General features: G+C 37.9%; 1 protein-coding gene across 10 annotated transcripts in view; it reads right to left on the bottom strand.

Moving 5' to 3' along the window:
* WNK1 (WNK lysine deficient protein kinase 1) overlaps positions 1-24,677 on the bottom strand; it is a 167,252-nt gene extending 142,575 nt beyond the window's left edge. For 8 of the 10 annotated variants that reach the window (XM_087442931.1, XM_087442934.1, XM_087442935.1 and 5 more), the window contains exon 1: positions 22,940-24,674. In XM_087442931.1, the coding sequence (XP_087299057.1) occupies positions 22,940-23,698 (759 nt within the window). In that variant the 5' untranslated portion in view covers positions 23,699-24,674. Of the gene's footprint in view, positions 1-22,939 lie in introns of all 10 variants that reach the window. The other 2 variants (XM_087442939.1, XM_087442940.1) reach the window with 1 other exon arrangement.
* Between the last annotated feature and the right edge of the window lie 530 nt (positions 24,678-25,207).

The raw sequence follows: 25,207 nt of genomic DNA, 5'->3' as shown, positions 1-25,207 counted from the left end.
CCCCATGGCTTAGCGGTTAAGTGCGCGCGGTCAGCTACTGGCGGCCTGGGGTTCGGATTCTGGGCGCGCACCAACACAGCGCTTCTCCGGCCATGCTGAGGCCGCGTCCCACATACAGCAACTAGAAGGATGTGCAACTATGACATGCAACTATCTACTGGGGCTTTGGGGAAAAAAAGGAGGAGGACTGGCAATAGATGTTAGCTCAGAGCCTGTCTTCCTCAGCAAAAAGAGGAGGATTAGCACGGATGTTAGCTCAGGGCTGATCTTCCTCACAAAAAAAAAAAACACAAAAGGAACAGTAAAACCTTAAAGTAAATGCAAAATACTTCACTCCCATCTCCTGATAAATCTTCACCAACAACTGAGTCAGTAAGAAAAGAGAAGAAACATGTAAGGATTGAAGTCTAAACAAAGGTGATCTTTCTTCCAAGAACTAAAAGGATTAAACACTACAAGTGGGGGGCAGATTATCAGCACTTCATACTACAAGCAAAGATTTATTTCTACATCCTCTCTCCTAATATCCATAATAAAGTCATATTACTTGCAAAGAATCCAAAAAAAGGTGCCTCAAATTATTTCCATAAAGAACACTAATTGTTCACCCTTAAACAATTCTGTTAATGATTACCAACAAAATTCCAGATTAAAAAAAATTGCTAAACATAGGGAATGGCAGAGATATAAAGCTATTTCTTCTGAGCCTTATGATGACTAGTCAAACCATTAAGTACATAGCAATTTCAAAAAAATGCAGGGAAGAGGAAGAGGAAACGGAAGCTGACTGAGGTACAGTGACCTTCACACCAAAACAAAGAAGAGAAAATGTCTTAGTTATTCTTTATTTCTCAAAACTGCAGTATAGTGGTGGAGACATTAAAAAATACAATATTTTTATTCCATAGTCCAGTCAATTCACAAGATTGTGTATGAATTTTTTCTTAGAAGATTAAGGGAAAGAGAATTTATAAATAAATATATGTATGTATATTTTTAAATTATACTCACAGAAATATAACCTAGATTATTTTCCCAACAGGGAATTCTACATCTGAAAGCAAGTACCACTCACATGCCAAATATAAAAGCTGCCAAAGTTCACTCACTAATTTTTCTAAAATATAATGAAAAAAGTAAATCACTCAACTCTTTTGAGAGAGAATAGACAATATGATCACCACTGTTAGGAGAAACATATAATCAGTAGTGGTTTTAATACAAGAAAATGCTGTCCTCCTGAACGTGAGGGGGGAAAAAAAAATCAGACTTCACCCATTTTCCCTTTTAGAGTAGTAAAATAAGAAAACGCCTGCAAATTCTCATTCCTCAAACAATATTCCCCATTATTGCTTACTCCTCTCATAATGTTTATTCCTCCTTCAGTTCAAAGATTGTCCTAAATTTTGAATTTCCTGGCAATACTTGAATTTGTTAATATTTTTAGAACACCTCTGACCCTGTGGTAAGGTTCACCGTGTTACCAGGGAGAAGTCATACCTGTGTTATTAGTCTACTACCAGTATTACTAAGGAGAATCAAAAAGTTTTGTTCTAGAGGTTAAAATATACATACCTAGTGGTTTTTTCCTTAAAATCTTTCATTTTTCCATAGCTTGGTTACGTCAATCTCTTTAAAAAGTGGACATGTTCTAACCCATATTATTTTATTCAGTTGTTCATAATCTCAAACCCTAATCACGAGCGTTAGCACAATGAGTGTTTCCTTCCAATTTCCATGAATCACTTTTTAATAACAAATTATTCACTTAGTATGACAATCAAGTAGTCACAATATGTTAACTTTTTTCTAAGTTTATGTTATATTTAATATCTCATTAAAATATTTTACCATTAGCATATCAATACAAATTTTAACACTTTATAAGACTTTAAAAACTTAAGTATCAAATCATAATCACAAGTATGAAAAACCTGAATATTAAATACTATTAGAAAATAGCCCTCTTCTGGTTTCCCACAACTCAAGTAAACAGTTGAAACAAAATTTAACCCTAATTATAAGCAAAGATGTGAAATCACTTAGGTCAGAAGATAATTCCTCTTAAGTAAAAATATTATAATTTAAATCGTTAGGAAACCAGGAGCCAGCTACTACTTATAAACTTCCAGCTAAGGCACTAAATAAGAAGTGAGGCTTGAAATCCTTCTAAAGCAACTAACAAAGTATCCATCGTCAAAAGTTTTGAATTATGTTTGAGTCATACATACCTGTGGCTACAACTCAAAATTAAACACTACTCAAAGCTTAGGTTTAATAGTACAACTCTGTCACATCTCAACAGGACAGAAAGACAGATGAAAAGCATTGCAAATTTTTGGAAGCCAAACGTTCTGAAGTTCCTTGAGTCTGTGGTAAGTTGTCATAGATTCAATGCAATCCCTATCAAAGTTCCAACAACATTTTTCACAGAAATAGAACAAAGAATTCTAAAATTTATATGGAACAACAAAAGACCCCGAATAGCTAAAGGAATCCTGAGAAAAAAGAACAAAGCTGGAGGTATCACACTCCCTGACTTCAAAATATACTACAAAGCTATAGTAACCAAAACAGCATGGTACTGGCACAAAAACAGACACACAGATCAGTGGAATAGAATTGAAAGCCCAGAAATAAACCCACACATCTATGGACAGCTAATCTTTGACAAAGGAGCCAAGAACATACAATGGGGAAAAGAAAGTTTCTTCAACAAATGGTGTTGGGAAAACTGGATAGCCATATGCAAAAAAATGAAAGTAGATCCTTACCTTACACCATACACAAAAATTAACTCCAAATGGATTAAAGACTTGAATGTAAGACCTGAAACTGTGAAAGTTCTAGAAGAAAACATAGGCAGTACGCTCTTCGACATCGGTCTTAGCAACATCTTTTCAAACACCACATCTGACCGGGCAAGAGAAACAATAGAAAAAATAAACAAATGGGACTACATCAAACTAAAAAGCTTCTGCACAGCAAAGGAAACCATCAACAAAACGAAAAGACAACCTAACAATTGGGAGAAGATATTTGCAAACCATACATCTGATAAGGGCTTAATTTCCAAAATATATAAAGAACTCATGCATCTCAACAACAACAAAACTACCAACCCAATTAAAAAATGGGCAAAAGACCTGAACAGACATTTCTCCAAAGAAGATATACAGATGGCCAACAGACACATGAAAAGATGTTCAAAATCACTAATTATCAGGGAAATGCAAATCAAAACTACAATGAGATATCACCTCACGCCCGTCAGAATGGCTATAATTAACAAGACAGGAAACAACATGTGTTGGAGAGGATGTGGAGAGAAGGGAACTCTCATACACTGCTGGTGGGAGTGCAAACTGGTGCAGCCACTATGGAAAACAGTATGGAGATTCCTCAAAAAATCAACGATAGAACTACCATATGATCCAGCTATTCCACTGTTGGGTATTTATCCAAAGAACTTGAAAACACCAATTTGCAAAGGTACATGCACCCCTGTGTTCATTGCAGCCTTATTCACGATAGCCAAGACTTGGAAGCAACCTAAGTGCCCATCAAGGGACGAATGGATAAAGAAGCTGTGGTATATATACACAATGGAATACTACTCAGCCATAAGAAACAACGAAATCCAGCCATTTGTGACAACATGGATGGACATTGAGGGTATAATGCAAAGTGAAATAAGTCAGAGGGAGAAGGTCAAATACCGTATGATTTCCTTCATTAAGTAGTAGATAGTGACAACAATGGACGGATACATAGGGACAGAGATTGGATTGGTGGTTGCCAGAGGGGAGGGAGGGAGGGAGGAGGGTGAAAGGGATAATTCGGTGCATGTGTGTGGTGATGGGTTGTAATTAGTATTTTGGTGGTGAACATGATGTGGTCCATGCAGAAATAGAAGTACAATGATGTACACCTGAAATTTTTACAATGTTATAAACCAATGTTACTCTGCAATAAACAAAAAATTAAAAAAAAAAAAATAGCTACCATATAGTATTAATATTTGTTTCACTGAGCAACTACAGTGAACTTTGATACTAAATATTTACCATCTGTCATTTAAAAAGAAATATCACACTTGTAGCAAGCTTTGCTTTCACTGTTTCTCTTCAAATGCTTCTCAGCTCATAATATCATAATACTTGAGAAATTACACAGCTGGGTAATGGTTCCATGGTAGACCATATCTAGCTCTACCTCCAAATTCTAGCAGACTATGCTTGGCCCAAAGTAACACAAGCATCTAACTCCACGACAAAATCTTGTCTTTCACACAGAAGCAAATCCAACTCCTTAGCGATTTAAAAACTGCAAATGAAAAGCACAGATGTTGACTGATATTATCCAATGAGAATAAGTAGCAACTAAAATTAACACTGGACATCAAAGAATGAGTTTTAACATATGCACATAATTCTAAATAAATCACAGAATACTAGTAACAACAGGGACCAAGGTCATTTAGTCCAATCCTTTATCTTCAACACTTCTGAATGAACACCTACTCTGTGTAAACAGGTCTTTGCAAACATTCTAGTCAACAATTATGACTCAAACACAGGATTATTGGCTAATTTTCTGCAGTTCCCATTCTTACCTAGATCCCCATTTTCTTTTACTGCCTCTCGGAAGTCCTTGGGAAACCGCACAATTTCTCTCCCAAAGCACCCGCCCAGCTACAAATGCCATACAAAGCAAGAACACGTTGAGATCCAATTTCAACTTCATAAACTTAAGATATAACATCAAACACCAGATTGAAAACTGAAAAATTATCAATTTGGTTTTTGGGTCACACACAGACAACCTGAACCATTCATTTTAGTGTGCACTACAAGGTAATCATAAAGTTTGAAGAGAAGCATGCTAGCTTTTAAAACAAGAATGAAAGGGAAAAAAAAAGAAACAAGAATGATCTGGGCTCAACTCCCACTTCTACCATTTGTTAGTCATGATCTTGGCAAATTACTGAATTTCAGCCTCCCCATCTGTAAAACAGTGAATGATCTCTATGTGGCACAAGAATTAAATGAGACTATATTTAAAACACAGTGCCTGGTCCATGAATAGTATTCCCTCTTCCAAGTCCTTTAAACACAAACACACACACTTCAAACTTTTGATCAAACGTCACATTAGACCCTAGAAGGAGTTGCTAATGAAAATACAACTTGTCATGAGACAGAAATTTAAAGACAACTGAATTAAAAACTATCCTGTGTCACAAGAAACAGTATTACCTGATGTGCCATTCACCTCACCACATAAGTAATGTCTTAATTTACTCTCTAAATACTAATAAAGAACACAGAAATGAAAGAATAACCACTATGGTAATTGCAAAAGTAAAATTTTAAACACTGATGAGGTGTTAGTATAAACATTTTTTAAAAATCTATTTCTGTGCATATTAAGTTAAAATTTGGATCTTAATACTATAGCATAAATATGCCCACAAGGACAAACCAATTTTTTAATACCAACATCAGGAAGACATGAAATTAGAAATTCACTTATCAACTTCAGAGGGAAGAGTCACTATAATTAAAAGTAATAAAGAAATGTAGAATCAAAGACAATCCAAAAGAATTAGACCAATTCAAAAGAATTAGAAGACAAGCCAGAGATTAAGAAAATATTTGCAAAAGATACATCTATAATAAAGGACTGCTATCCAAAATACACAAAGAACTCTTAAAACTCAACAGTAAGAAAACAAACAACCTGGTTTAAAAAATGGGGCAAAGACTTTAACAGACACCTCAGCAAAGAAGATATACAGCTGGCAAATAAGCATATGAAAAGATGCTCCGCATGTCATCAGAGAAATGCAAACTAAAACAACAGATACCACTACACACATATTAGAATGACCAAAATCTGGATCACCAACACCACCAAATGCTGACAAGGATGTGGCGCAACAGGAACTCACATTGGTTGCTAGCAGGAATGCAAAATGGTACAGCCACTCTGGAAGACAGTTTGGCAGTTCTTACAAAACTGAACATACTCTTAACATCCTATCCAGCAATCATGCTCCTTGGCAGTTACCCAAAGGAGTTGAAACTTATGTCCACACAGAAACAGGCACACAGATCGTTTATAGCACTTTTACTCATAATTGCCAAAACCTAGAAGCAACCAAGATGTCCCTTTAGTAGGTGAATGGATAAATAAACTGGTATATCCAGACAACGGAATATTATTCAGCACTAAAAGGAAATGAGCTAACAAGCCAAGACATGGAAGAACTTTTAAGTGCATATTACTAAGTGAAAGAAAATCTGAAAAGGCTCCATGTACTCTATGATTCCAACTACATAACGTTCTATAAAAGGCCAACTATAGAGAGAATGAAAAGATTAGTGGTTGCCAGGGATGAGGGTGGGAGAGAGATGAATAAGCAGAGCACAGAGGATTTTTAGGGCAGTGAAAATACTCTGTATGATATTATAGTGATGGATACTTGTAATTATATATTTGTCCAAACCCATAGAATATACAATACCAAGAGTGAACACTAAGGAAAACTATGGACTTGGGGTGATTATAATGTGTCAATGTAGGTTCATCCTTGGTTAAAAAAAGGAACCAAAAAGTGTGCCATTCTGGTGAGTGATGTTGATAACGGGGGAGGCTACGCATGTGTTGGGGGCAGGGGGTATATGAGAAATTTCTGTACCTCTCTCTCAATTTTGTTGTAAATCTAAAACTGCTCTAAAAAAATTAAGTCTTACGAAGAAAAAAAAATTGTAATGTTGACATTCAATTCCCAGCACTGAAAAAGATTTGCCAAAAATATAACAAAGGATTATTAATCTTGAAGAATTTATTAAAATTGATTAGGGGAGAAAAGCACCTGAAAGCAGGCAAAATATATCAAAAGACAAAAGAGGAAATATGATTATCAAATATATGGGAAAAAGTTCTGAAAAAATAAAATATAAAGCAATGAGAAAATTTTAAGATAATAGTATTTATTGATAAATGGGCAGTGAAATAAGAACTCTCACTTGGGTCACTGAAACTATACATAAGCATATATCTTTTGGAAAACAATCTGACAATATGTAGAAAGTATTTAAATGTTCATACCCTTAGAACCAATAATTCCATTTCTGAAATTTAATCCTTAAAAAATAGGTCTAAAAAGTAAAATCTGAGGTATTAATTTGTGTTTTGTTCACAAGGCACTAGGTGAATTTCTTTCCCCTATTCCAAACCTTTGTGGTCCCTAGCCTCGGGGTCTTTTGTGTTATTTTAGCAATTAGAAGACAACCCCCTCAGCTAGCTTCTGTTTGAGAAAGCCCAGGCCCAAAGAGAGGACTTTAGCTGGACTGTACCAGAGACGGAGGGGATGGAAGGAATGAAGAAGTTTGAAGAGGTAGAAACTGGAAGAAAATAAGGGGATTAGAGAATTTGCCCAAGATCAATATCCTCACCCCCACTGGAAGTTGCACAGGGGTGGGGGGTGGGAGGTATGTGTGCGTGCGTGTGTGATGGAGAGACAATGATCCAAGAATTGTTTTAAAAAATTCTGCAAAAGATTCTATTACCCAAGATTCTATGTAATTTGGACTTCAAAAGAACCTTCCAGGCTTACATAAATGAGCATGTCAATGACAAGCAGTGTAGGTAGAAGGCTGGAAAGCCCTTTCCTGATAAGGTTCTAAACTGTATGAAGCTATCCAAGGACTGGGGAGAGGAAGAGTTGTACAGGGGAATAATGACTGATTAAACTAGGTGAGGACACAACACAGATTAAATTTTAGTAAAACAGGAATATCTTTCATAGTTACAACCTTATAGGACTCATACCTACTGTATTTATAATAGAAAAAATAACACTTAACAACACTGGGGGTAAATTATGGTGTTTCTGTATAAGGAACTATCATAGAGCTGTTAAAAATACTTGTACTAATTCTTATGTTACAATGAATTATAAAATCATCATGACATAAAATTACACATATACACATACCTATGATCCCAGCAGAACATAAGTTCCATGAGGGCACAGTTTTTTCTCTGTTTGCCAACTAAGATAGCACTTGGCACACAGGAGTTCAATAAATATTTGTTGAATAAATACAAAACTATTTTGAGGGAGAGGGAGAGATGAAAGGAAAATATTCCAAAATGATACACTGGCACTGTCTTTTAGTGATGGAACTTCAGTGGGGTTATTTGATTTTTATTTTTCCCTGTCTTCTAAGATGTCTCCAAGCATATATTACTTCTATTATGGAAAAAAACCAATTAGGAAGTAGTTGCCTTTAAATGCGTTAAGAATTTCCTATTATTTTCAAAACATCTTTGGTATGCTCTAGAGAAGACAATGAAAATTTAAGTAAAGGAAGTAGATTTAACTTATCTTGAGCGGGTAGGAAGTAGAAAAACGCACACTAAGGCCTTTTTTCCCCCTGTAGTTTAGTCAATACACAAAACTAAACTTCCTCAAAGAACTTTCAATGTATTGTTATTAAAGCCTCTAACACTTGGCTTTTACAAACTTCTCAACCACAGTAACACTGCTCTAAAGCAAAAGATTGATTTAAAATAATCTGACCATGTCCAAAATCATGAGAGGGAGTGAATGAACCTTCTGCAAATCTCTGAGCAAAGGCTGAATGTGGGAAAAAAAAAACAGCTTTGCAAAATATCAACCATGACTTTCAAACTTCTGTTCAGAGTGATCAAACGCATCAACGACCAATTTCCTAGATTTAGTTGTAACTAAATGTTGGCATTTGTGGGTCAAACATTCTAATTGATTTTCTTGTATTGAGAATTAAAAAGAAATAATACATACTCAAGTACGAATTTAAGTGTTGTTGTAAATTCTAACTTAAGATCAAAATGTTAGTTCTGAAATTGATGATGTCACAGCTGCATGTGCAGTGGTACAAAGTATCAAAAACAATTATGATAACAGTGTACAAACATTAGTTTGTATCTAAAATTTCAAATTTTCAACCTAAGAAATATTTTTTTCTGTGAGGTAAATCAGGCAAATTATGCCACCAAACAGCATAATCACAACTATGTAAACACACATACCAATTACGATTACAGTATACAAAAAGTATTTGTCGTTTATCTAAAAACCTCAAATTTCTAAATGAGAAAATGCTTTTGCTATGCAGTAAAACAAACTGTACCACCATACAGTATGATCACAACTATAAAAACAAAAATCAAACACACAGAAATTAAAACTGTTACAAATGGTAACGATTATCTCTAGATGAAGGGATTAATTGCAGGTGATTTTTATTTACTTTTTTTTTTCCTAATTTCCCAATTTTTATAATGAGACTGTATTAGTTCTATAAAATTTTTTCTTAAAAAAATCTTCTTTTTGTGTGATTTAAGGATGGTTACAAATAACTAAGATAGAAATAAATGAAGCTTATAACTCAGATAATTGAGTCAAAAATCAAATTAGCATGTAGCTGTAAACAATGATCAAATCAAAAGCCTTATACAAAAGAAAAGCAAGCCTCTGTGGTCATTAAATTACCATTTAGATTTGAAAAGCATTGTCTTGGCATCTCATATATTTTACAACTTTATTAAAATAAAGCAGTTAGCTATATTTTCACTAATCTTTTCATCCTTATTCGTTGTACAGGAACAACTAGTCGAAGAATTAACTATTTTGTAAAAACTTAATGCAAATAAGTAGTTAAACTACAAATAATGTATCTTTTATAAGTAAAAGATACCAAAAGTCAATTTAACCTTTTCTTCAATATCATTAAAATATGAATATGGGCACTACATTGGTTAACAAATTTAAGGAGCCACAATGGCCAGAAATTACTAAAGAATATAAATAAAGCAGCAGGTTTACACATTCAATATACGTCTAAACATGCATCAGTGGTTTATCTGAATAGACAAACGTATTTCAAGATATTTGCAGTAATAACTAAAGTACTCAAAGAACAAGACCATAAGAAATATCATTTCTGATACAGACATGCTAGTAACTAACAAAAGACAAGATAAAATTTTAAAGGACTAAAGGCTGATTTTCATAATAATCAGATATTAAAAGCACCACAAACCAAAAAGAAAAGACTTTAAAAACCCCAATTTCTGTGTTCAGCAATAGAAAAAGAATTATGGTTTGTAAAGGGTGCTTATGAAATAAACCACAAAAAGGAAGGTGCTAAGGTATTTTTTAAAAGGAAGTAGTAAACTTCATTTACTGCAGCATCAGGTCTTTTACAGTATTTTATTTTAATAGACTAGTCTAGGTCAGTGGTAGCCAACAGAAATATGTGAACTATACATGCAATTTTATATTTTCAAGGAGCCACATTTAAAAAAGGAAAAAGAAACAGATGGAGTTAATAATATATTTACCCAATATATCTAAACTTCATTATTTCAACATGTAATCAATTTTTTAAAAAACCAGAATATTTTAACTTTTTGTTAATATTAGTCTTCAAAATCCAGTGAGTATTTTATACACAGCATATCTCAATTTGGATACTAAATTTTCATCAGAAAAACCTTAGAAAACAAATACTGAATTTGATACTAAGACTCATAGAAGTTATCTGTATTTACACGGAATGATTTTGAATGTGGGTGAGGGAAAAACTCTCCTTGATTACTGCACTCTTCTCCTACAATTACAAAGTAAATTCAGAGCAGTTTATATCATCTGTTTTCTTGTAAGGCTAAAAAGCTGTATCATATCCCCAACAGCAGCAACAGAAAGAATGTAAAAGGACAGACAGCAAATTAATTATAAAAGAGTATTGCTGCCAGAGAGGAAGATATTAGAGGAAGAAGGGATGGCAGCCGTAATGCAGTGAGAAGGTGCCTGAGGGGACATCAGCCCAGAGGAGCTAAGAGACTGGCTACTCTGAACTGTTTTTTCTCTCAATACTTCCAACACCAAATGTGTCATGTTTTTTACACCATGCATTTTTCAATTCTCTGGACAGCAACTGGGTGTCCTACAATTCAATTCATTTCTGACACTAGGTGAAGTTAGTGCAGACCCCACAGGTTAAGGGCTAAATCCCACAAGACTGCCCCTACTTCAGATGCTAGCTTCAAGTTCCAGTTTGCCAGCCAAACTTCTGACCCAGAGGCTATAAATCGGGGATTCCCATGACCCCCTCCCTCAGGTTTGATAATTTACTAGAGAGGCTCACAGAACTCAGGAACACTTTACTTACTGTTACCAGTTTATTCTAAAGGATACAATCCAGGAACAGCCAAATGGAAGAGAGGCATACAAAAGGCAAGGTATGGGAGGAGGACCACAGAGCTTCCATGCCCTCTCCAATGCACCACTTTCCCAGCACCTTGATGTGTTCACCAACCCAGAAGTTCTCTGAACGTCACTGTTTAGAGGTTTCTATGGAAGTTTCATTACATAGGCATGACTAATTAAATCATTAGCCATTAGCGATTAACTCCATCTCCAGCTCCCCTTCCTCTCCATCTCCAGCTCCCCTTCCTCTCCCCGGAGGTGGGGGAGGGCTGCAAGTTCCAAACCTCTAATCATGCCTAGGTCGTTTGGTGACCAGGCCCTATCCTGAAGCTATCTAGGGGCCAGCCAAGAGTCACCTCATTAAAACAAAAGATATTCCTATCACTCTGGAAATTCCCAGGGATTTAGTTCTCTGTCAGAAAGTGGGGGGGTGGGGTGAGGGGGAGGGGGTGGGCTGCAAAGATCACATATATATTTCTTATTATGTCACAGCCACATACAGGAGGATTATGCAAATTCATACATATATTCAGGAAGATGAGAACCAGGTTTCTCACTCTTGGAGAAGGGAGGTGTATACACATACAGAAAAAGAGAAAAGCTAGAATGAACTCTACATTGAATTGGAATTGGATATATCAATGTGAACTCATGGCTTTCAATATATATAGATAGATATAGATATAAATATAGATGTATATACACACACACAGAAGCACAAACACACATGCCTACATATAAATATTTCCTAACTCTTCACTGAAAGAGTCTGGAAACAGCAATGCTCAGATCTTGTTTTCTGAATTCTATTCTACACTAAAAGGCAACAGGCTCCTTGGAGAAATGGGTGGTCCAGGGCTGGGGCGGGGAAAGAATAAGACAAACCTGGAACATCTTGTGCAGAAAGCAAGGATGTAATCAAAAAATGACAGGGATATGTTAATAAAAAAGACACAGATGGCAGCTTAGCTTCTGGCCAAATCTGAGACAACCATTATTTTCGAAAGTATTTCACAGTAAGAAGTTTTTTTAAAAGTATTACTGTATCCATCACGTGAAGATAAGAGGAAAAAAATTATATCGTGTAACATTTAGCTAAGTACTAGTTGTTAAAGAAATCATCTTTACTCATGAAGAGGGTTAAGGATGACGTGTTTAAAACTTTAAACTAATAATGTATTCACACTGAGTACATACTCAGTAAGATCTGTGAAAACTTTTAATAGTGGTATTTACGGGAAGTACAGCAGTTTCACTCCTGCCCTTATAAGAGAGATAGAAAATGGTCAAGATTCTTATCACAGAAATCAAAGCTATGCTTTAGCCATAAGATGTTGACCAGCAAAATACCACTATGCCCCCATAAGAGAAGGAAAAAAGAGGTAACAAGAAAAGAAAAATCAAGGGAAAAAAGACAATTCATACTGTCAGTGTCAGCAACTAAACTAACAAACTATAACCTATATCTCCAAAGTAGATAAAACTACTAAGTCCTATGGAAATTACGCAACAATTAACATATCGATCTATTCATTGGTACTTCAACATCCTTAATTCTGCTTTCCTGGTGAGTAAAAATAGCAATGGTACCTAACAATTTTAGGAATTTAGAAGTCCAATTAATTCTTACCAACAATGTAAAACTTGAAAATGAATAATCTTTATACATAGAAGTCATCTAAAAACCACTGACAAAAATCTTACTAATTCTATAGTCATTCAATTTGTCCCTATTAGAAGGGAATTTAATACACACAGACCACTAGAAATATTCCTTCTGCTTAAATACTTAAGTCTAAACAGAACATTCTCTGCAACAACCAATGTAAATAACATCTAAAAAATTCTGAACACACCAAGTAGTTAATAAAACCAACCTGCCATCTTCCTCCTTATAAAATCTACATATGTACACTGGATAAAAGGCTATTTAAGTGGAGATTTATTTCATGAAGTAAAAGTATAAAAGGCATAAGATGCTCAACAACAAATTATAATTGCTAAATTGAGCAAAAGGACTTAGAATTCCACTAGAATTCAAACTCTTTTTACTGGCTTAATTAAAGTATTTTGCAGTGGAAAGAACAAGGACTCAGATATGCCATGTGATCTTAAACAAGTTATTAAACCTGAGTGAGTTTCCTCAAATATAAAATTAAGAAAATATCTGCCTTTTACTGTTGTGAGAATTACAAATAACATGCTGTGGGCATAGCACTGTGTCTGTCACAAAAAAGGGCTCTTATTAGATAGCTAAGTATTGGTAATTATTAATACCTTTCCAGATTAATTGACAAGAAACACTCGGCAAAAAGTCAAGGCCTGAAGAAAGTATATGCAGTATTTAGGTTTTTTGTTGTAGAAAAGTCCATTTCGACCACATCCTAGAAACACTATAATAATTCAGAATCTTTTTTGTAATGGCATTTTATTTGAAATCTGGCTGTTTCCTCAAGTGACACACAAAGATGGTCACTTCAGAGAGATGCGCCACTTATAAAGTATATATCACCATATAAATATGCATATATAGCATGAATGTAAGAGATTATAGGAGAGAAACAAACTGTTTAAGAATCAGCTTATTACTCCCAACACTTAAGTGAGTATTCCAGAAACTAGTTGATAAATGTCATGAAGTAAGAAAACTTATTTGGATTGAATTTATCCACAAAGAATAACCAAAACTAAAACAGTAATGGGCTTAGAACAGACTCTTAGGATAGATACTGAGGCAGAGAAAGCAGATATGCTTTAACTTTTAAAGACCTTTCCTTGCTCATCTATCCATCTTATCCTTGATTACTCCTTCTAGTTACCCAATCTTTCTTGCCCCATATTCGTTCAAGCTTATCTAAAGAAACAGCCTACTCTTACTGTCTCTACTTCTTAACCTTCCTCAGCCATTCCTTAAACCCACTGCAAATTTTCCACTCTTCTGAAACTGTAAGATCGCCAAATAGCTGGAGCAAACGTGACATAATGTCAATCTTTGTTAATTCTGCATGTTTATGTGAGTTTGTGATAATATCCTTTGTACATCTTTCCCAAAAAAGACTATTTTTCTTTATTATTAATACAGGATACATTTTTTTTTTTTTGGTGAGGAAGATTAGCCCTGAGCTAACATCCATGTTGCCAATCCTCCTCTTTTTGCTGAGGAAGATTGGCCCTGGGCTAACATCCGTGTCCATCTTCCTCTACTTTATATGTGGGACGCCACCACAGTATGGCTTGATAAGCAGTGCGTAGGTCTGCGCCCAGGATCCCAACCCACGAACTCCAGGCCACTGAGGCAGAGCACGCGAACTTAACTGGTACGCCACCGTGCCAGCCCCAGAGGATACATTTCTAAAGTGTGTAAAACTTAAGTTATAAAAGCACCACACTGTATATTCTTTACGGTGTGTGAATTTTATCTCAATAAAGCTATGAAAAAAAAAAAGCACAGCTCAACTCAAGATCTAGATACACCACATTCCAATAGAACTTTCTGCAGTGAAGGAAATGTTCTGTATCTGAGCAATCCAATATGGTAGCCACATGTGGCTTTTGAGCACTTGAAATGTGGCTAGTGCAACTGAATGAATTTTTAAATTTTTTTTCATTTTAATTTATTTAAATTTAAAAAGCCACATGAGGCTAGTGAATACTTTATTGGACAGTGAACCTTCGATATGCAGAAATCTAGGATATTACCAGCTACTTCATCTATTTATGTGCTCCTCCCTTACTCAACCTCTCCTCTCACTTAGATAATCCCAAATTTTGTTAATGACTTCTTAATAGCCAAATAGTCAAATGCAATATATAATTTCAGCAGCTTAACTATTCTATGCTTCTTTTTTACTCCTTCTAAAATCCATTATCCACAATTACTACTACGCAAATTGGACTTCTCTGCTATAGTCTTTTCTTGAAATTTTATCCCTTGATATTACCATTCTCCTAGTGTTCTATTTAGTCTAACCTCTGGGCTCTTTTTTCCTTTGCCCACCTACTAATTATTCCTATTTTGCCCTAGGACCATTATTCTCCCTGTCTTTTCCTCTCTTTCTCTCTCTATATATATCCTCTCCCTAGATGATATCATTTATTTCCATTATTTCAGCTATGACTCATAGAGCCATTTGGGAATCATTAACCTCTATCTCTACCTCCGACCTCTTCTTTGAGCTTCAGTAATATCTCCAACTACCTACTGAACTTCTTCCTGGAGGTTTCATGAGTACCTCAAACTCAACACGTCATACTGAATACATCGCCATACCCCTTTCCCTTCTCAAAAAAACAAAACTATTCTTTCTTATTCCCTCCCTCAGTTGACAGCATCATCATCTATCCCCATTAATTGGCATTTTTCCTCCAAACGCCAATTAATCACTAAACCCTGCATATCTTACCTCCTAAATATTTAAAGATTCCACTCCTCTATTACTGCCCTAGTTCAGACTCTAGAAATCTCATACTCATACCCTAACTAAACTCTACACATCCCTTGTACTCCTTAAATCCATTCTCCACAATTACTACTATGCAAATCTAACCAATTAACTTCTTCGCTTAAAATTCTTTAGTTACTCTCTACTGCCTACAGATGAGTATTTGTGCGGGAGGGGAATGTTAAAGAGATGATCTGTTACATTTCCCAAATTGACCTTAATTCACAATGACTTACCAGTCCAATTAAGGAGAGTATCCACATAGGGATGGATATCTGAGGTTATTTAGCTAAAAACTATCAGCCATGAAGATGATCTTGTCATTATCCCACGCAATCTGATTACTTGTCTCCACTAATAGAGAAAATGTGCACATCAATAATAATTTGATTCACTAATTAGTTTCATCTCTCACTGTTTGGTTTATAGATTAGTTTGTGTTTGATTAACACAAGAACATCTACTATGCACATTCTGACAAAAACAGATCACCTGTCTCCGAGGAGCTGAATCTTGGCTGCACAAAAGGCATCTATAGAAATAGTGTGTTTTGTCTTAGCTAACCTGAATATGATGATTATACCAAGTAGATTTCCAAACGCTCTTTCTTAAATTATTCTTAAGACTTCTTAAATTCCTAGGAAAACTATATTTGCCTGTGATGACAGTTTATCTGAGGATTCTCTTCTAAAAATCATTAATTTAGCATAGCACATTTAATGTCAATTTTGTTGTGGTATATATATACACACACACATATACATACAATGGAATCCCACTCAGCCATAAAAAAGACAAAATTGTGACATCTGCAACAACATGGATGGACCTTGAGGGTATCATGTTAAGCAAAATAAAGCCACACAGAGAAAGACAAACACTGTATGATTTCACTCATATGTAGAAGATAAATACATGGATAAGGAGAACAGATTAGTGGTTACCAGGGGGAAGCGGGTAGGAGGTAGGGCAAAAGGGGTAAAGGGGCACATATGTATGGTGATGGATAAAAACTAGACTATTGGGGGTGAGCACAATGCAGTCTATATGGTAACTGATATATAATAATGTACACCTGATATTACACAATGTTATAAACCAACATGACTTCAGTAAAATAAAATAAAAAAATAAAATACGTCAATCTTGCAATACCAAGATTCAAGTCACAAACTGAAAATAAAATAAAAAAATAAAATATGTCAATCTTACAATACCAAGATTCAAGTCACAACATCAAAAAGTAAAATATTTATGAAAGCCCATCTGAAAAATCTAAATTAATATAAATTAAGGGTGAGATATTATATAATCAATGAAGTCAACCACAAAACCAAGCAAATTACTGACATTTTTCTTCTCATGTAGAACGTATCAATAATCAATCTTCTTAAAACTACATACAAAATTAAGTCTGCCACCCATCAAAAGTACAATCCTCTTCCAAATAAAAACACTCTTAAGAAGAGCTTCTGGCAATCTCCTCAGTCTGAAAAGCTGCTCCCCTTTTGTCTTAAGATTTGATAAAATTCCTAAACAGACAAAGCAAAAAGTTCCTAAAACCCAACTTTAACTTAGAAGTTTAAAATATTCAGGGGCCAGCCCCGTGGCTTGGCGGTTAAGTGCGCGCGCTCCGCTACCGGCGGCCCTGGTTCCGATCCCGGGCGCGCACCGACGCACCGCTTCTCCGGCCATGTTGAGGCCGCGTCCCACATACAGCATCTAGAAGGATGTGCAACTGTGACATACAATTATCTACTGAGGCTTTGGGGGCGAAAAAAAAAGGAGGAGGACTGGCAATAGATGTTAGCTCAGAGCCGGTCTTCTTCAGCAAAAAGAGGAGGATTAGCACAGATGTTAGCTCAGGGCTGATCTTCCTCACACACACACAAAAAATTTCCATTTGTAAAAAGTGACAACATATGGCCCTCAAAATGCATTTTTTTAAGGCACCATCATTCTTTTATTATATTGTGTATGACACTTCATATTTTTCAAAGTACCGTCACACGGTATTTCAGTTGATCCTCAACAATCTTGTGAAGTCAGTAAGACATGTTACCAATAAATCAGCATTACAGATTAAGTTCCTTACCCAGGGTCAGATAATTGGGTAATGTAGAACCCAAGTGTTCTGCCTTAAAGCTCTTTTCCATTATACTTTCAGTACTGTATTATACCATAGTAAACTCGCCAAATACAAGATTAGAGAATTTGCTGTGGACCAAAGACAGGCAAGGGCTATAGATGAAACAACCCTGGAAACTACAACTATTCCTAACTTAATGACAGAAAAAAATTAACATTTATTAAAGTATGGTATTGGGCACCTACTTATATTTTCAAAGAGCTCAAAGACTAGTGAAGTAGACAAAGAATGTAAATGATTGGCAATCAATTTGAAGAACACTATAAGAAAGATCCCAAAAGGAAAAAGATCTTAGCAAATTCTGGAAACTAGTAATTCAGAAAGGCTGACTTTTGAGAAAGTGACAGGTCATGAAATTAGAAAGGCAGAGGACAGGTAAAGCTAAAGAATTTGAAAGCACATTTGAAAGATGACACCATGTTCAACTCCAAAGTTCTTCCTATAAGAATGGTGGCAACAGTAAAAGTTTTGCTACATGATTTTTCAAGCATAAATGTAAACAAACAAACAAAATCTTCATAGATACTCTCAAAAAGCCTAAAAAAGATGCTGTATCATCATAGCTAATATTTATGTGCTAGGCCCTGTCCTAAATGTTTTACATAGATATTAATTCATTTAATCATCATAACTCTATAAAATAGATACTCTTATTACATTCCATTTTACAGACAGGAAACTAGCATAGAAGTTGTTCAAGGTGACACAATTATTAGCTGAGCCAGGATTTGAATCCAGGCCACTCAGTTCTTAAGAACTATGTTATACTGCAGAAAAACAGTACCCTTTTCAAATCAAAATTCAGGTCATGCTAAATCTCACCTATTCCTGCAGACTAGATTGGTCCTATATTAAAAAAAAACAAAACAAAAAACCTCAAATAAAATGCAAGATGCTAAAAATAAATATATAGAACTGGTAGAGCAAAACCTAGTAACTGTAATTATTATGAATTTTGTCATGGTATACTGACATTTTCAGAAACTGTAATTTGAGCATAACCACTCGTGCTGCTTTTATAGCTTTATCTAAAAAATTTAAAAGCTACTATAAAAACCCAAATAACAGGCTTAGGATGATTTCTGAAAATGAGAGCTCAGTTTTAGTTGAATGTTTCCATAGAGATTAACTAGGATGACTTTCAAATGACCAGGATCTTGCACTAGAATCTGAATATCAAGAAATGAACTCAGGGAGCAACAGACTGTCAATTTTTTTACACAAATACAACCTCTCTTTCCAAGTTCTCACACTAGGAACAACTGTGATACTAAAGGTCAGAAAAAAGGTAAATAAAAGGAAAATATTTAAACCTCTAAGACTAAGAACTAACCACATCATTAAAAATCAACCTAAATGTAATTTAATTCTCAATTCCTGTACCACAAAAGTTACAGCAATAAATCTATATATATTTTAAATCAAATCTTACCTAACCAAAATTATCCTGTCTTTAATTCTATTCTGTCCTGTGTAGAAAAAACAAAGGATTATTTCAAACCAGTTACCAATCATTCTTTAATTGGCACAGCAGTTACCCTTGAGTTATATGAATTTTATCCATACTCCTAACCGGTGACTCTGAGAATTAAAAAAACAAAAAACTCCAAAGACTATTCTCTGAAATCTAGTTCCTGGGGCTAAAAGTTACTGAAGATTCTCATCCTAAAGAACAAGGAATGTGGCACAAATTTAAAAAGTGAAGGTAAAAAAATCCTCAATATTCAAATGGGAAGATTCCATTTAATGAGTTGTTTTAGGAACTATAGCAAAGAAATAAGTCATGGTTTCTTAATCACAGAACCACATCCCATTTCTGCAGCATTGCTAAATGTTTTATAAAACATTAATATAATATACTCATGACTAGACATGAGCCGAACTTACTAAAAGCCAGAGAAAAGCAAGCACTAAGGATACTAGAGTTTAAACAAAATTGATGATTTGACCTCTCCTTTCAGGTAGATCTGGAAACAATCTCATTAATATATAGTATGAATATATCAAGTGAACTCAGTATTTAAAAGCAAGCTGGGGAGAAAAGTGCTTAAAGTAAATCATTCCTAAATCTCTGTGTATAAATACATTTTCTTTAAGCAAATTATGCTATGTTTCTTAAAAAAAAAACAAGATCCCTCCCTAGAAAAGCAATGTAAACTCTGCAAAGTCCAGCAATAACATTTTCTGACCACGGCAACAGAGTATTAAAATTAAGGCACATCATTCGCCTAATAAAACCAGGTAAAGATATCTGATAACTGCATCTTAAAAGATCTTAGTTATCACTTAAGATCTTGTGATACCAGAGTATTACCTACATATTATTTATTAAGAATAGCTACTTGTTTTACTAGATAGCTATGCATACGAGACTCTAAAAATAAGCTTGATGGAAACAGGGTTTGATTTGTATACCATACTCATCCATTCTCCATCTCAAAAAGCCTATTTATTTCTTCATTTGAAGTAATAAAATCAACACCTGAATCAAAAGTCTGGGACATGCCATGGTTACAGCATCAGATTTCTCCAGAAACCCGACAACGATTTCAACACCAAAATAGAATTGCTTTGAGATTTACTAATTTGCCATCTACTAGACTACAAATGCTTTCACATTTCCCAAATTATTAGATCCTAATCAGTTTAATTTTTATTCTTCACCAACTTAAGCAAGTCGTTTACCTGCTCTATGATTTCAGGTTCTTTATTCATCAAATAAGTAGTTGGGCAGAACAACCTAAGATTTCTTCCAGTTTTAATACACTAAGATTTTTAACTCAGCAACTGAACACAATGTTTCTCCTGTCTTCCTACAGAAAAATACGTATATTAGAAGTATACATTTAGTGAAAAAAGCTTCCCTTTCTTCCCAATGCTTTAGTAATCCTTGACTTGTCCTTTAATTTGGATCCAAAGACAAAAACTCAAACACTAACCTAGTGAATAGGTTATTAGGCAAATGTCCTGGTCAAAAAGCCAAAAACACTGCCCACCTAGTGCTAGAAAAGATCCTGAGGCTACGATAATCACATTTTAAAAACCAAAATGAAAAACTGTAGAAGCAGGGTCAAATGACACATGGAAGTTTCTAAACCAGAGTACCACTCAATGAGCTAGCATTCATTTGGTTCTACAGCCAAATCTTGAACTATTAAAAATATGGTAATACTATATATAAGGATATCAGATAGTCTTTAGTTTGACCATGCCCACGCCTAGACAGAGAACAAAAATCCAAAACAGTCATAAGTTTTAAGAAAAACTGAGAAGCTTAGACAAAATTCTTATTGTGACCTTAGACAAATTGAGTTTTTTCCATTGTATCATTCAAGATAAGAAACAGAAAAATTGAGGTGATAAAAGAAAACACACATTACATTCTGAGAAGTCTTAAAAGTTAAATAATTGAAACTAACAAAATTAATCCATAAAGTGCTCAACATTTACTTGGGTCCAGTCTTCAGAGACAGGTAACAAATTAAGGGAAAAAAAATTGCTAAAAAGCACCTTTTCAAATACGAAACTATGTAACAGAAGAACAAAATCCAGGATCAGTAGCAATAGGCATTTTTGGTACAAAAAAAGAAATAGGTGTCCGCCTGTAACCTAAATTTTAGCCTGTAAACCAAAAGAAATCAGATCTAAGTTTCTGAGTATGACTGACCAGTAGGAATAAAGTTAAAGTTTGACAATTTTTTTAATTAAAATTTAAAAAATTTTTTGCTCCCTTTCCAACTCTAAACCACTAGAAAATTGAGTAGTTTTTATTTCACAATACCTTAGAACTTCTATATCATTAACTGTAAAACTTAAGAAATTATTATGTTTCTAAAGAACTTGTCAGTTTTTAAGTTTACTTCCTTCCACATGTTCAGTTCATTTCCCTTCACATTTGATATGGTCTTGGTCATTTGCAAGGTGACATTCTAAGGGTTAAGTGTCAACATATTAGTTCATGGATAAAATAAATTCCTAGATCATTCAGTTACTTTCAAATTCTATTTCAGGTTGGTCCATCTTCTTGGCAAGAAGAATATGGACAATGGCATTTTTCATGTATAACATGGATGACTTTTCCATTCAATGTAACTCTGTTTCTTCCAACAATCCATGTTCACTTCCTGATGAGGGCAACATTCAATCAAGCTGCTACAGGTCAAGCAACAAGTAGCCCAAACCCAGCTATTTAAACCTGGAATATACTTGTCAACCACAATGACACACCATTATTTACACTATGAAAACATTCCTGACAGGTTAAAAAGGAAGCATTGTGACTTCTTTGGACTCTTGAGAAAGCTCAGCTTAAAAACCTTTTATAACAAGATTAAAACAATAATGACAATACAACTCTCAAAGCACTTATATAATTTTACATGGGCTCTTGTACTATTCACTGTCTAGTGAATGGGCTGAAAACATATTAGTTTTAATTAACAACATCAGATCACTGCTACCATAAGGCTTAAGCATCATTAGGTGGAACAAATCAAACACTTACTAGTACCAAGGCATTCATCTAGAAAAGAAAGTCTTTTTTATAGTTTATATTAAATGCGCGGGCAATCACTAACTAAGATATATCCAAAGGAAGGTCATTCACCAACAAGGTGGTTTTTAAAAAGAACAGCATGATCTCAGGGATGGAAACACCCATCTAACACACCAGCAGCTCATCACTACAGAGCCTCTGATGAGATTGAAATGCACAAGGCAAGAAGACTCCGTACTTTCCTAAAAAAAAAAAAAAAAAAAAAAAAAAAAAAATCCCCACTAATTCCAAGTTTCCTGCCAGACACTAAAACAATAATAAGAAGGCAATGGGTTTGTACTAAGATGACTTGCACCACTCCTTCCTTAGTAGCAGATCTCTTTGGCTACCAATAATTCCTATCCCATTCAAACACCTAGATACATGCCCCAAATTCCAGTTTCAATCTCTTTCAAAAGTTGGCCTCCCCCTACTGAGAGGGAACAGTTAGAGAATGACATGTAGAGGATGAACTCAATTAACTGGCTTAACCGAGCCAAATCTGGGATCTAAACCACCGTGACATACATAAGTAGATGGGGCTATACCTGCAGTTCACACCAGGCGACCTCCACAGTGGTTTCAGTGTCCAGACCTTTGTAGACCGTCTTAAAGGAGCCTCTGCCAATTTCGATGTCAAACTTGAGAAAGCGGCCATCATTGGACATTCCCACGGCCTTGGTCTCCAGCTCTTCGATATCATCCTGTTGCTGGCTCCGTTCCTCCTGCGGTTCCTTGGCGCTGCCGCCGCCGCTGCCACTTCTCGCCGACGGAGGCTCCTCTTTGCTGCCCACATGGCTGGGCTGGTAACCTTGGCGGTCTTTGCTGGTACTACCGGGGGCGGTCGCGGCGGCAGGGGCTGCGGCGGCCGGTTCTCCAGGGGCCGCAGCGGCGGGAGGCTGCTGGGCTACCTGGGCCGCGGCGGTGGCGGTCAAGGTCTCCTCGCGGTGGGGCTCCGGTGGAGCACTCTGCAGAACAACCCCGGCGACGCTGGGCTGGGGGAGAGAGAGAGGGAGGCCGGGCAGTTCCAACGCGGTGGCGTTGGAGTCGCAGATGACGCTGCGGCGGAAGAAGCGGTGCTCAGTGGTGGTCGTGGTCGCGGCCGCGCCGCGGCTGTCTTTATCCATAGTGTGGCGGCGACGCCGGTACTCCTCAGTTCTGCCAGTCCCGGCGTCGGTGCCCGCGGCGCCTAGTTTCTCCCCCACCGAGGAATCGGAGCTGGAGCCATTCTTGGGGGCGGACGCCGGCGGCGAGAGGAACAGCGCGCTCGGGGTGCTGCTCTGCTTCTCCGCCGCGCCGCCAGACATGGTGGGTCCGCTGCAGCGAGGCGAGCGCGCTCGAATTCGTGACGGAAGAGAGGGCGAGGGGCCGCCCCGAGGAGCGGGGAAGGTCCGCAGTCCGCTCCGACGGCTCCCGCCCCCGGCGGCTTCGGCCCGGGCGGCCGACTCCGCACTCAGCACTCGGGCCGCCCCGCGGAGAGGCGGGACGCTGGGCCCAGGTGCGGCGGCTGCTGCGGCTCAGAAAGCGGGCTCGTCGGCGGGCGATCGAGAAGCTGGGCCGCGGGGGTCAGCGCCTCCCGGTCCGCATCCATCCTGCGGCGGGCGGCGGCGGGGAAGGCTGTGGCGGCCGCGGCGCCGCAGTCATGAGGGCAGGGCCCCGAGCCGGGCTGAGGCGAGGCGGTGCGGCGGATGCGGCGGCGGGTCGGGTCCCGCGCCGCGCTTCCCGGGCTGGGCGCGCTAGGCCCTGAGGGCGGCGGCAACGCGCGCAAGGGACGAGCAGGGGCTCCCGAGCGGCGGCGGCTGCGGGGCCAGAGAGTGGGAGGGGCCGAGGGAGGCCGGGGGCTCCGGGTCAGTCAGTCAGCGGCCGCCGCCTCCCACACGCTCCCCCACCAGGGGGACGAGTCTCACAGGGCGCCCATCGCCGAGAGGAAGGGCCGGAGCCTCGAAGCCTCGGCGCCTGAGGAGCGGCCCCCCCTTCCCCGAGGCCTCCCCGCCGCCCCGGGTCTGGCAAACCCCGTCCCCTCCCGGGCCGGTGCCGGGGGCTGACGAGGGAGGGAACGGTGGGGAGGGGAGGGCCGCTCACCGCGGGGCCCGGCTCCGCTGCTTCTCTGGGCCAACAGTAGAGGAGACCGAGACGACTGGGTGAAAAGGGGTTAGGGAGAGAAAAGGAGTAGTCACCCCCACCAGGCGCCTTCTGTCACCGAAGACGGGGGTGCAGAGCGTCCGAGGGACAAGAGTCGCGGCCGCCAGGGAAACTCTCCGCGCTAAATGGCGCCGGGAGTCTGAAGTCTCCACACAGCCTGCTCGGACCCCGCCCCCCGCCGCCCGGGGCAGCCCCACCCCCACGGCACTCTCGGGGCTCTCGCGCAGGCGTGCCAGTACCGAAGGTCCCTGGGACTCGTAGTTTCCACATTTGAGGACTGAAAGGGACTGAGGCGGAAGGAGCCTACGACTTCCGTGATGCCCTGCGGTTGCTTTATTCTGGTGCCTCATGGGAGTTGTAGTTTTCTTCGGAAACCGCCCCTTCTGGAAGGCTGATGGGAGCGTCACCGTGGGTTGCTAAACCTCATCCTTAAGTCAGCGCTAGTGAGGAAAATCATTATTTAGGGATTAATTGTGGAAGGAGGGAAGGAAGAAAAAAAGAGAGAGGGGCAGGACGAGAGGAGGGACTCCCATCATGCTCTGCTGAGGCGAGAGAGAGCTTTTAGGGTTGCCGGGCAATGAAAAATGATCTGTTGTTCATCTTTAATGGAGAGAGCGCGGTAGCGTTGAGTGACTGTAGAGGTTGGGGGGGAGGGGGAGGGTAACAGCAAAGCA

The sequence above is a fragment of the Ceratotherium simum genome, chromosome 17 (assembly GCF_057802395.1).
Source record: "Ceratotherium simum simum isolate JZ-2026a chromosome 17, ASM5780239v1, whole genome shotgun sequence".
Lineage (NCBI taxonomy): Eukaryota > Metazoa > Chordata > Mammalia > Perissodactyla > Rhinocerotidae > Ceratotherium > Ceratotherium simum.
This window is presented reverse-complemented; position numbering and strand designations above follow the sequence as displayed.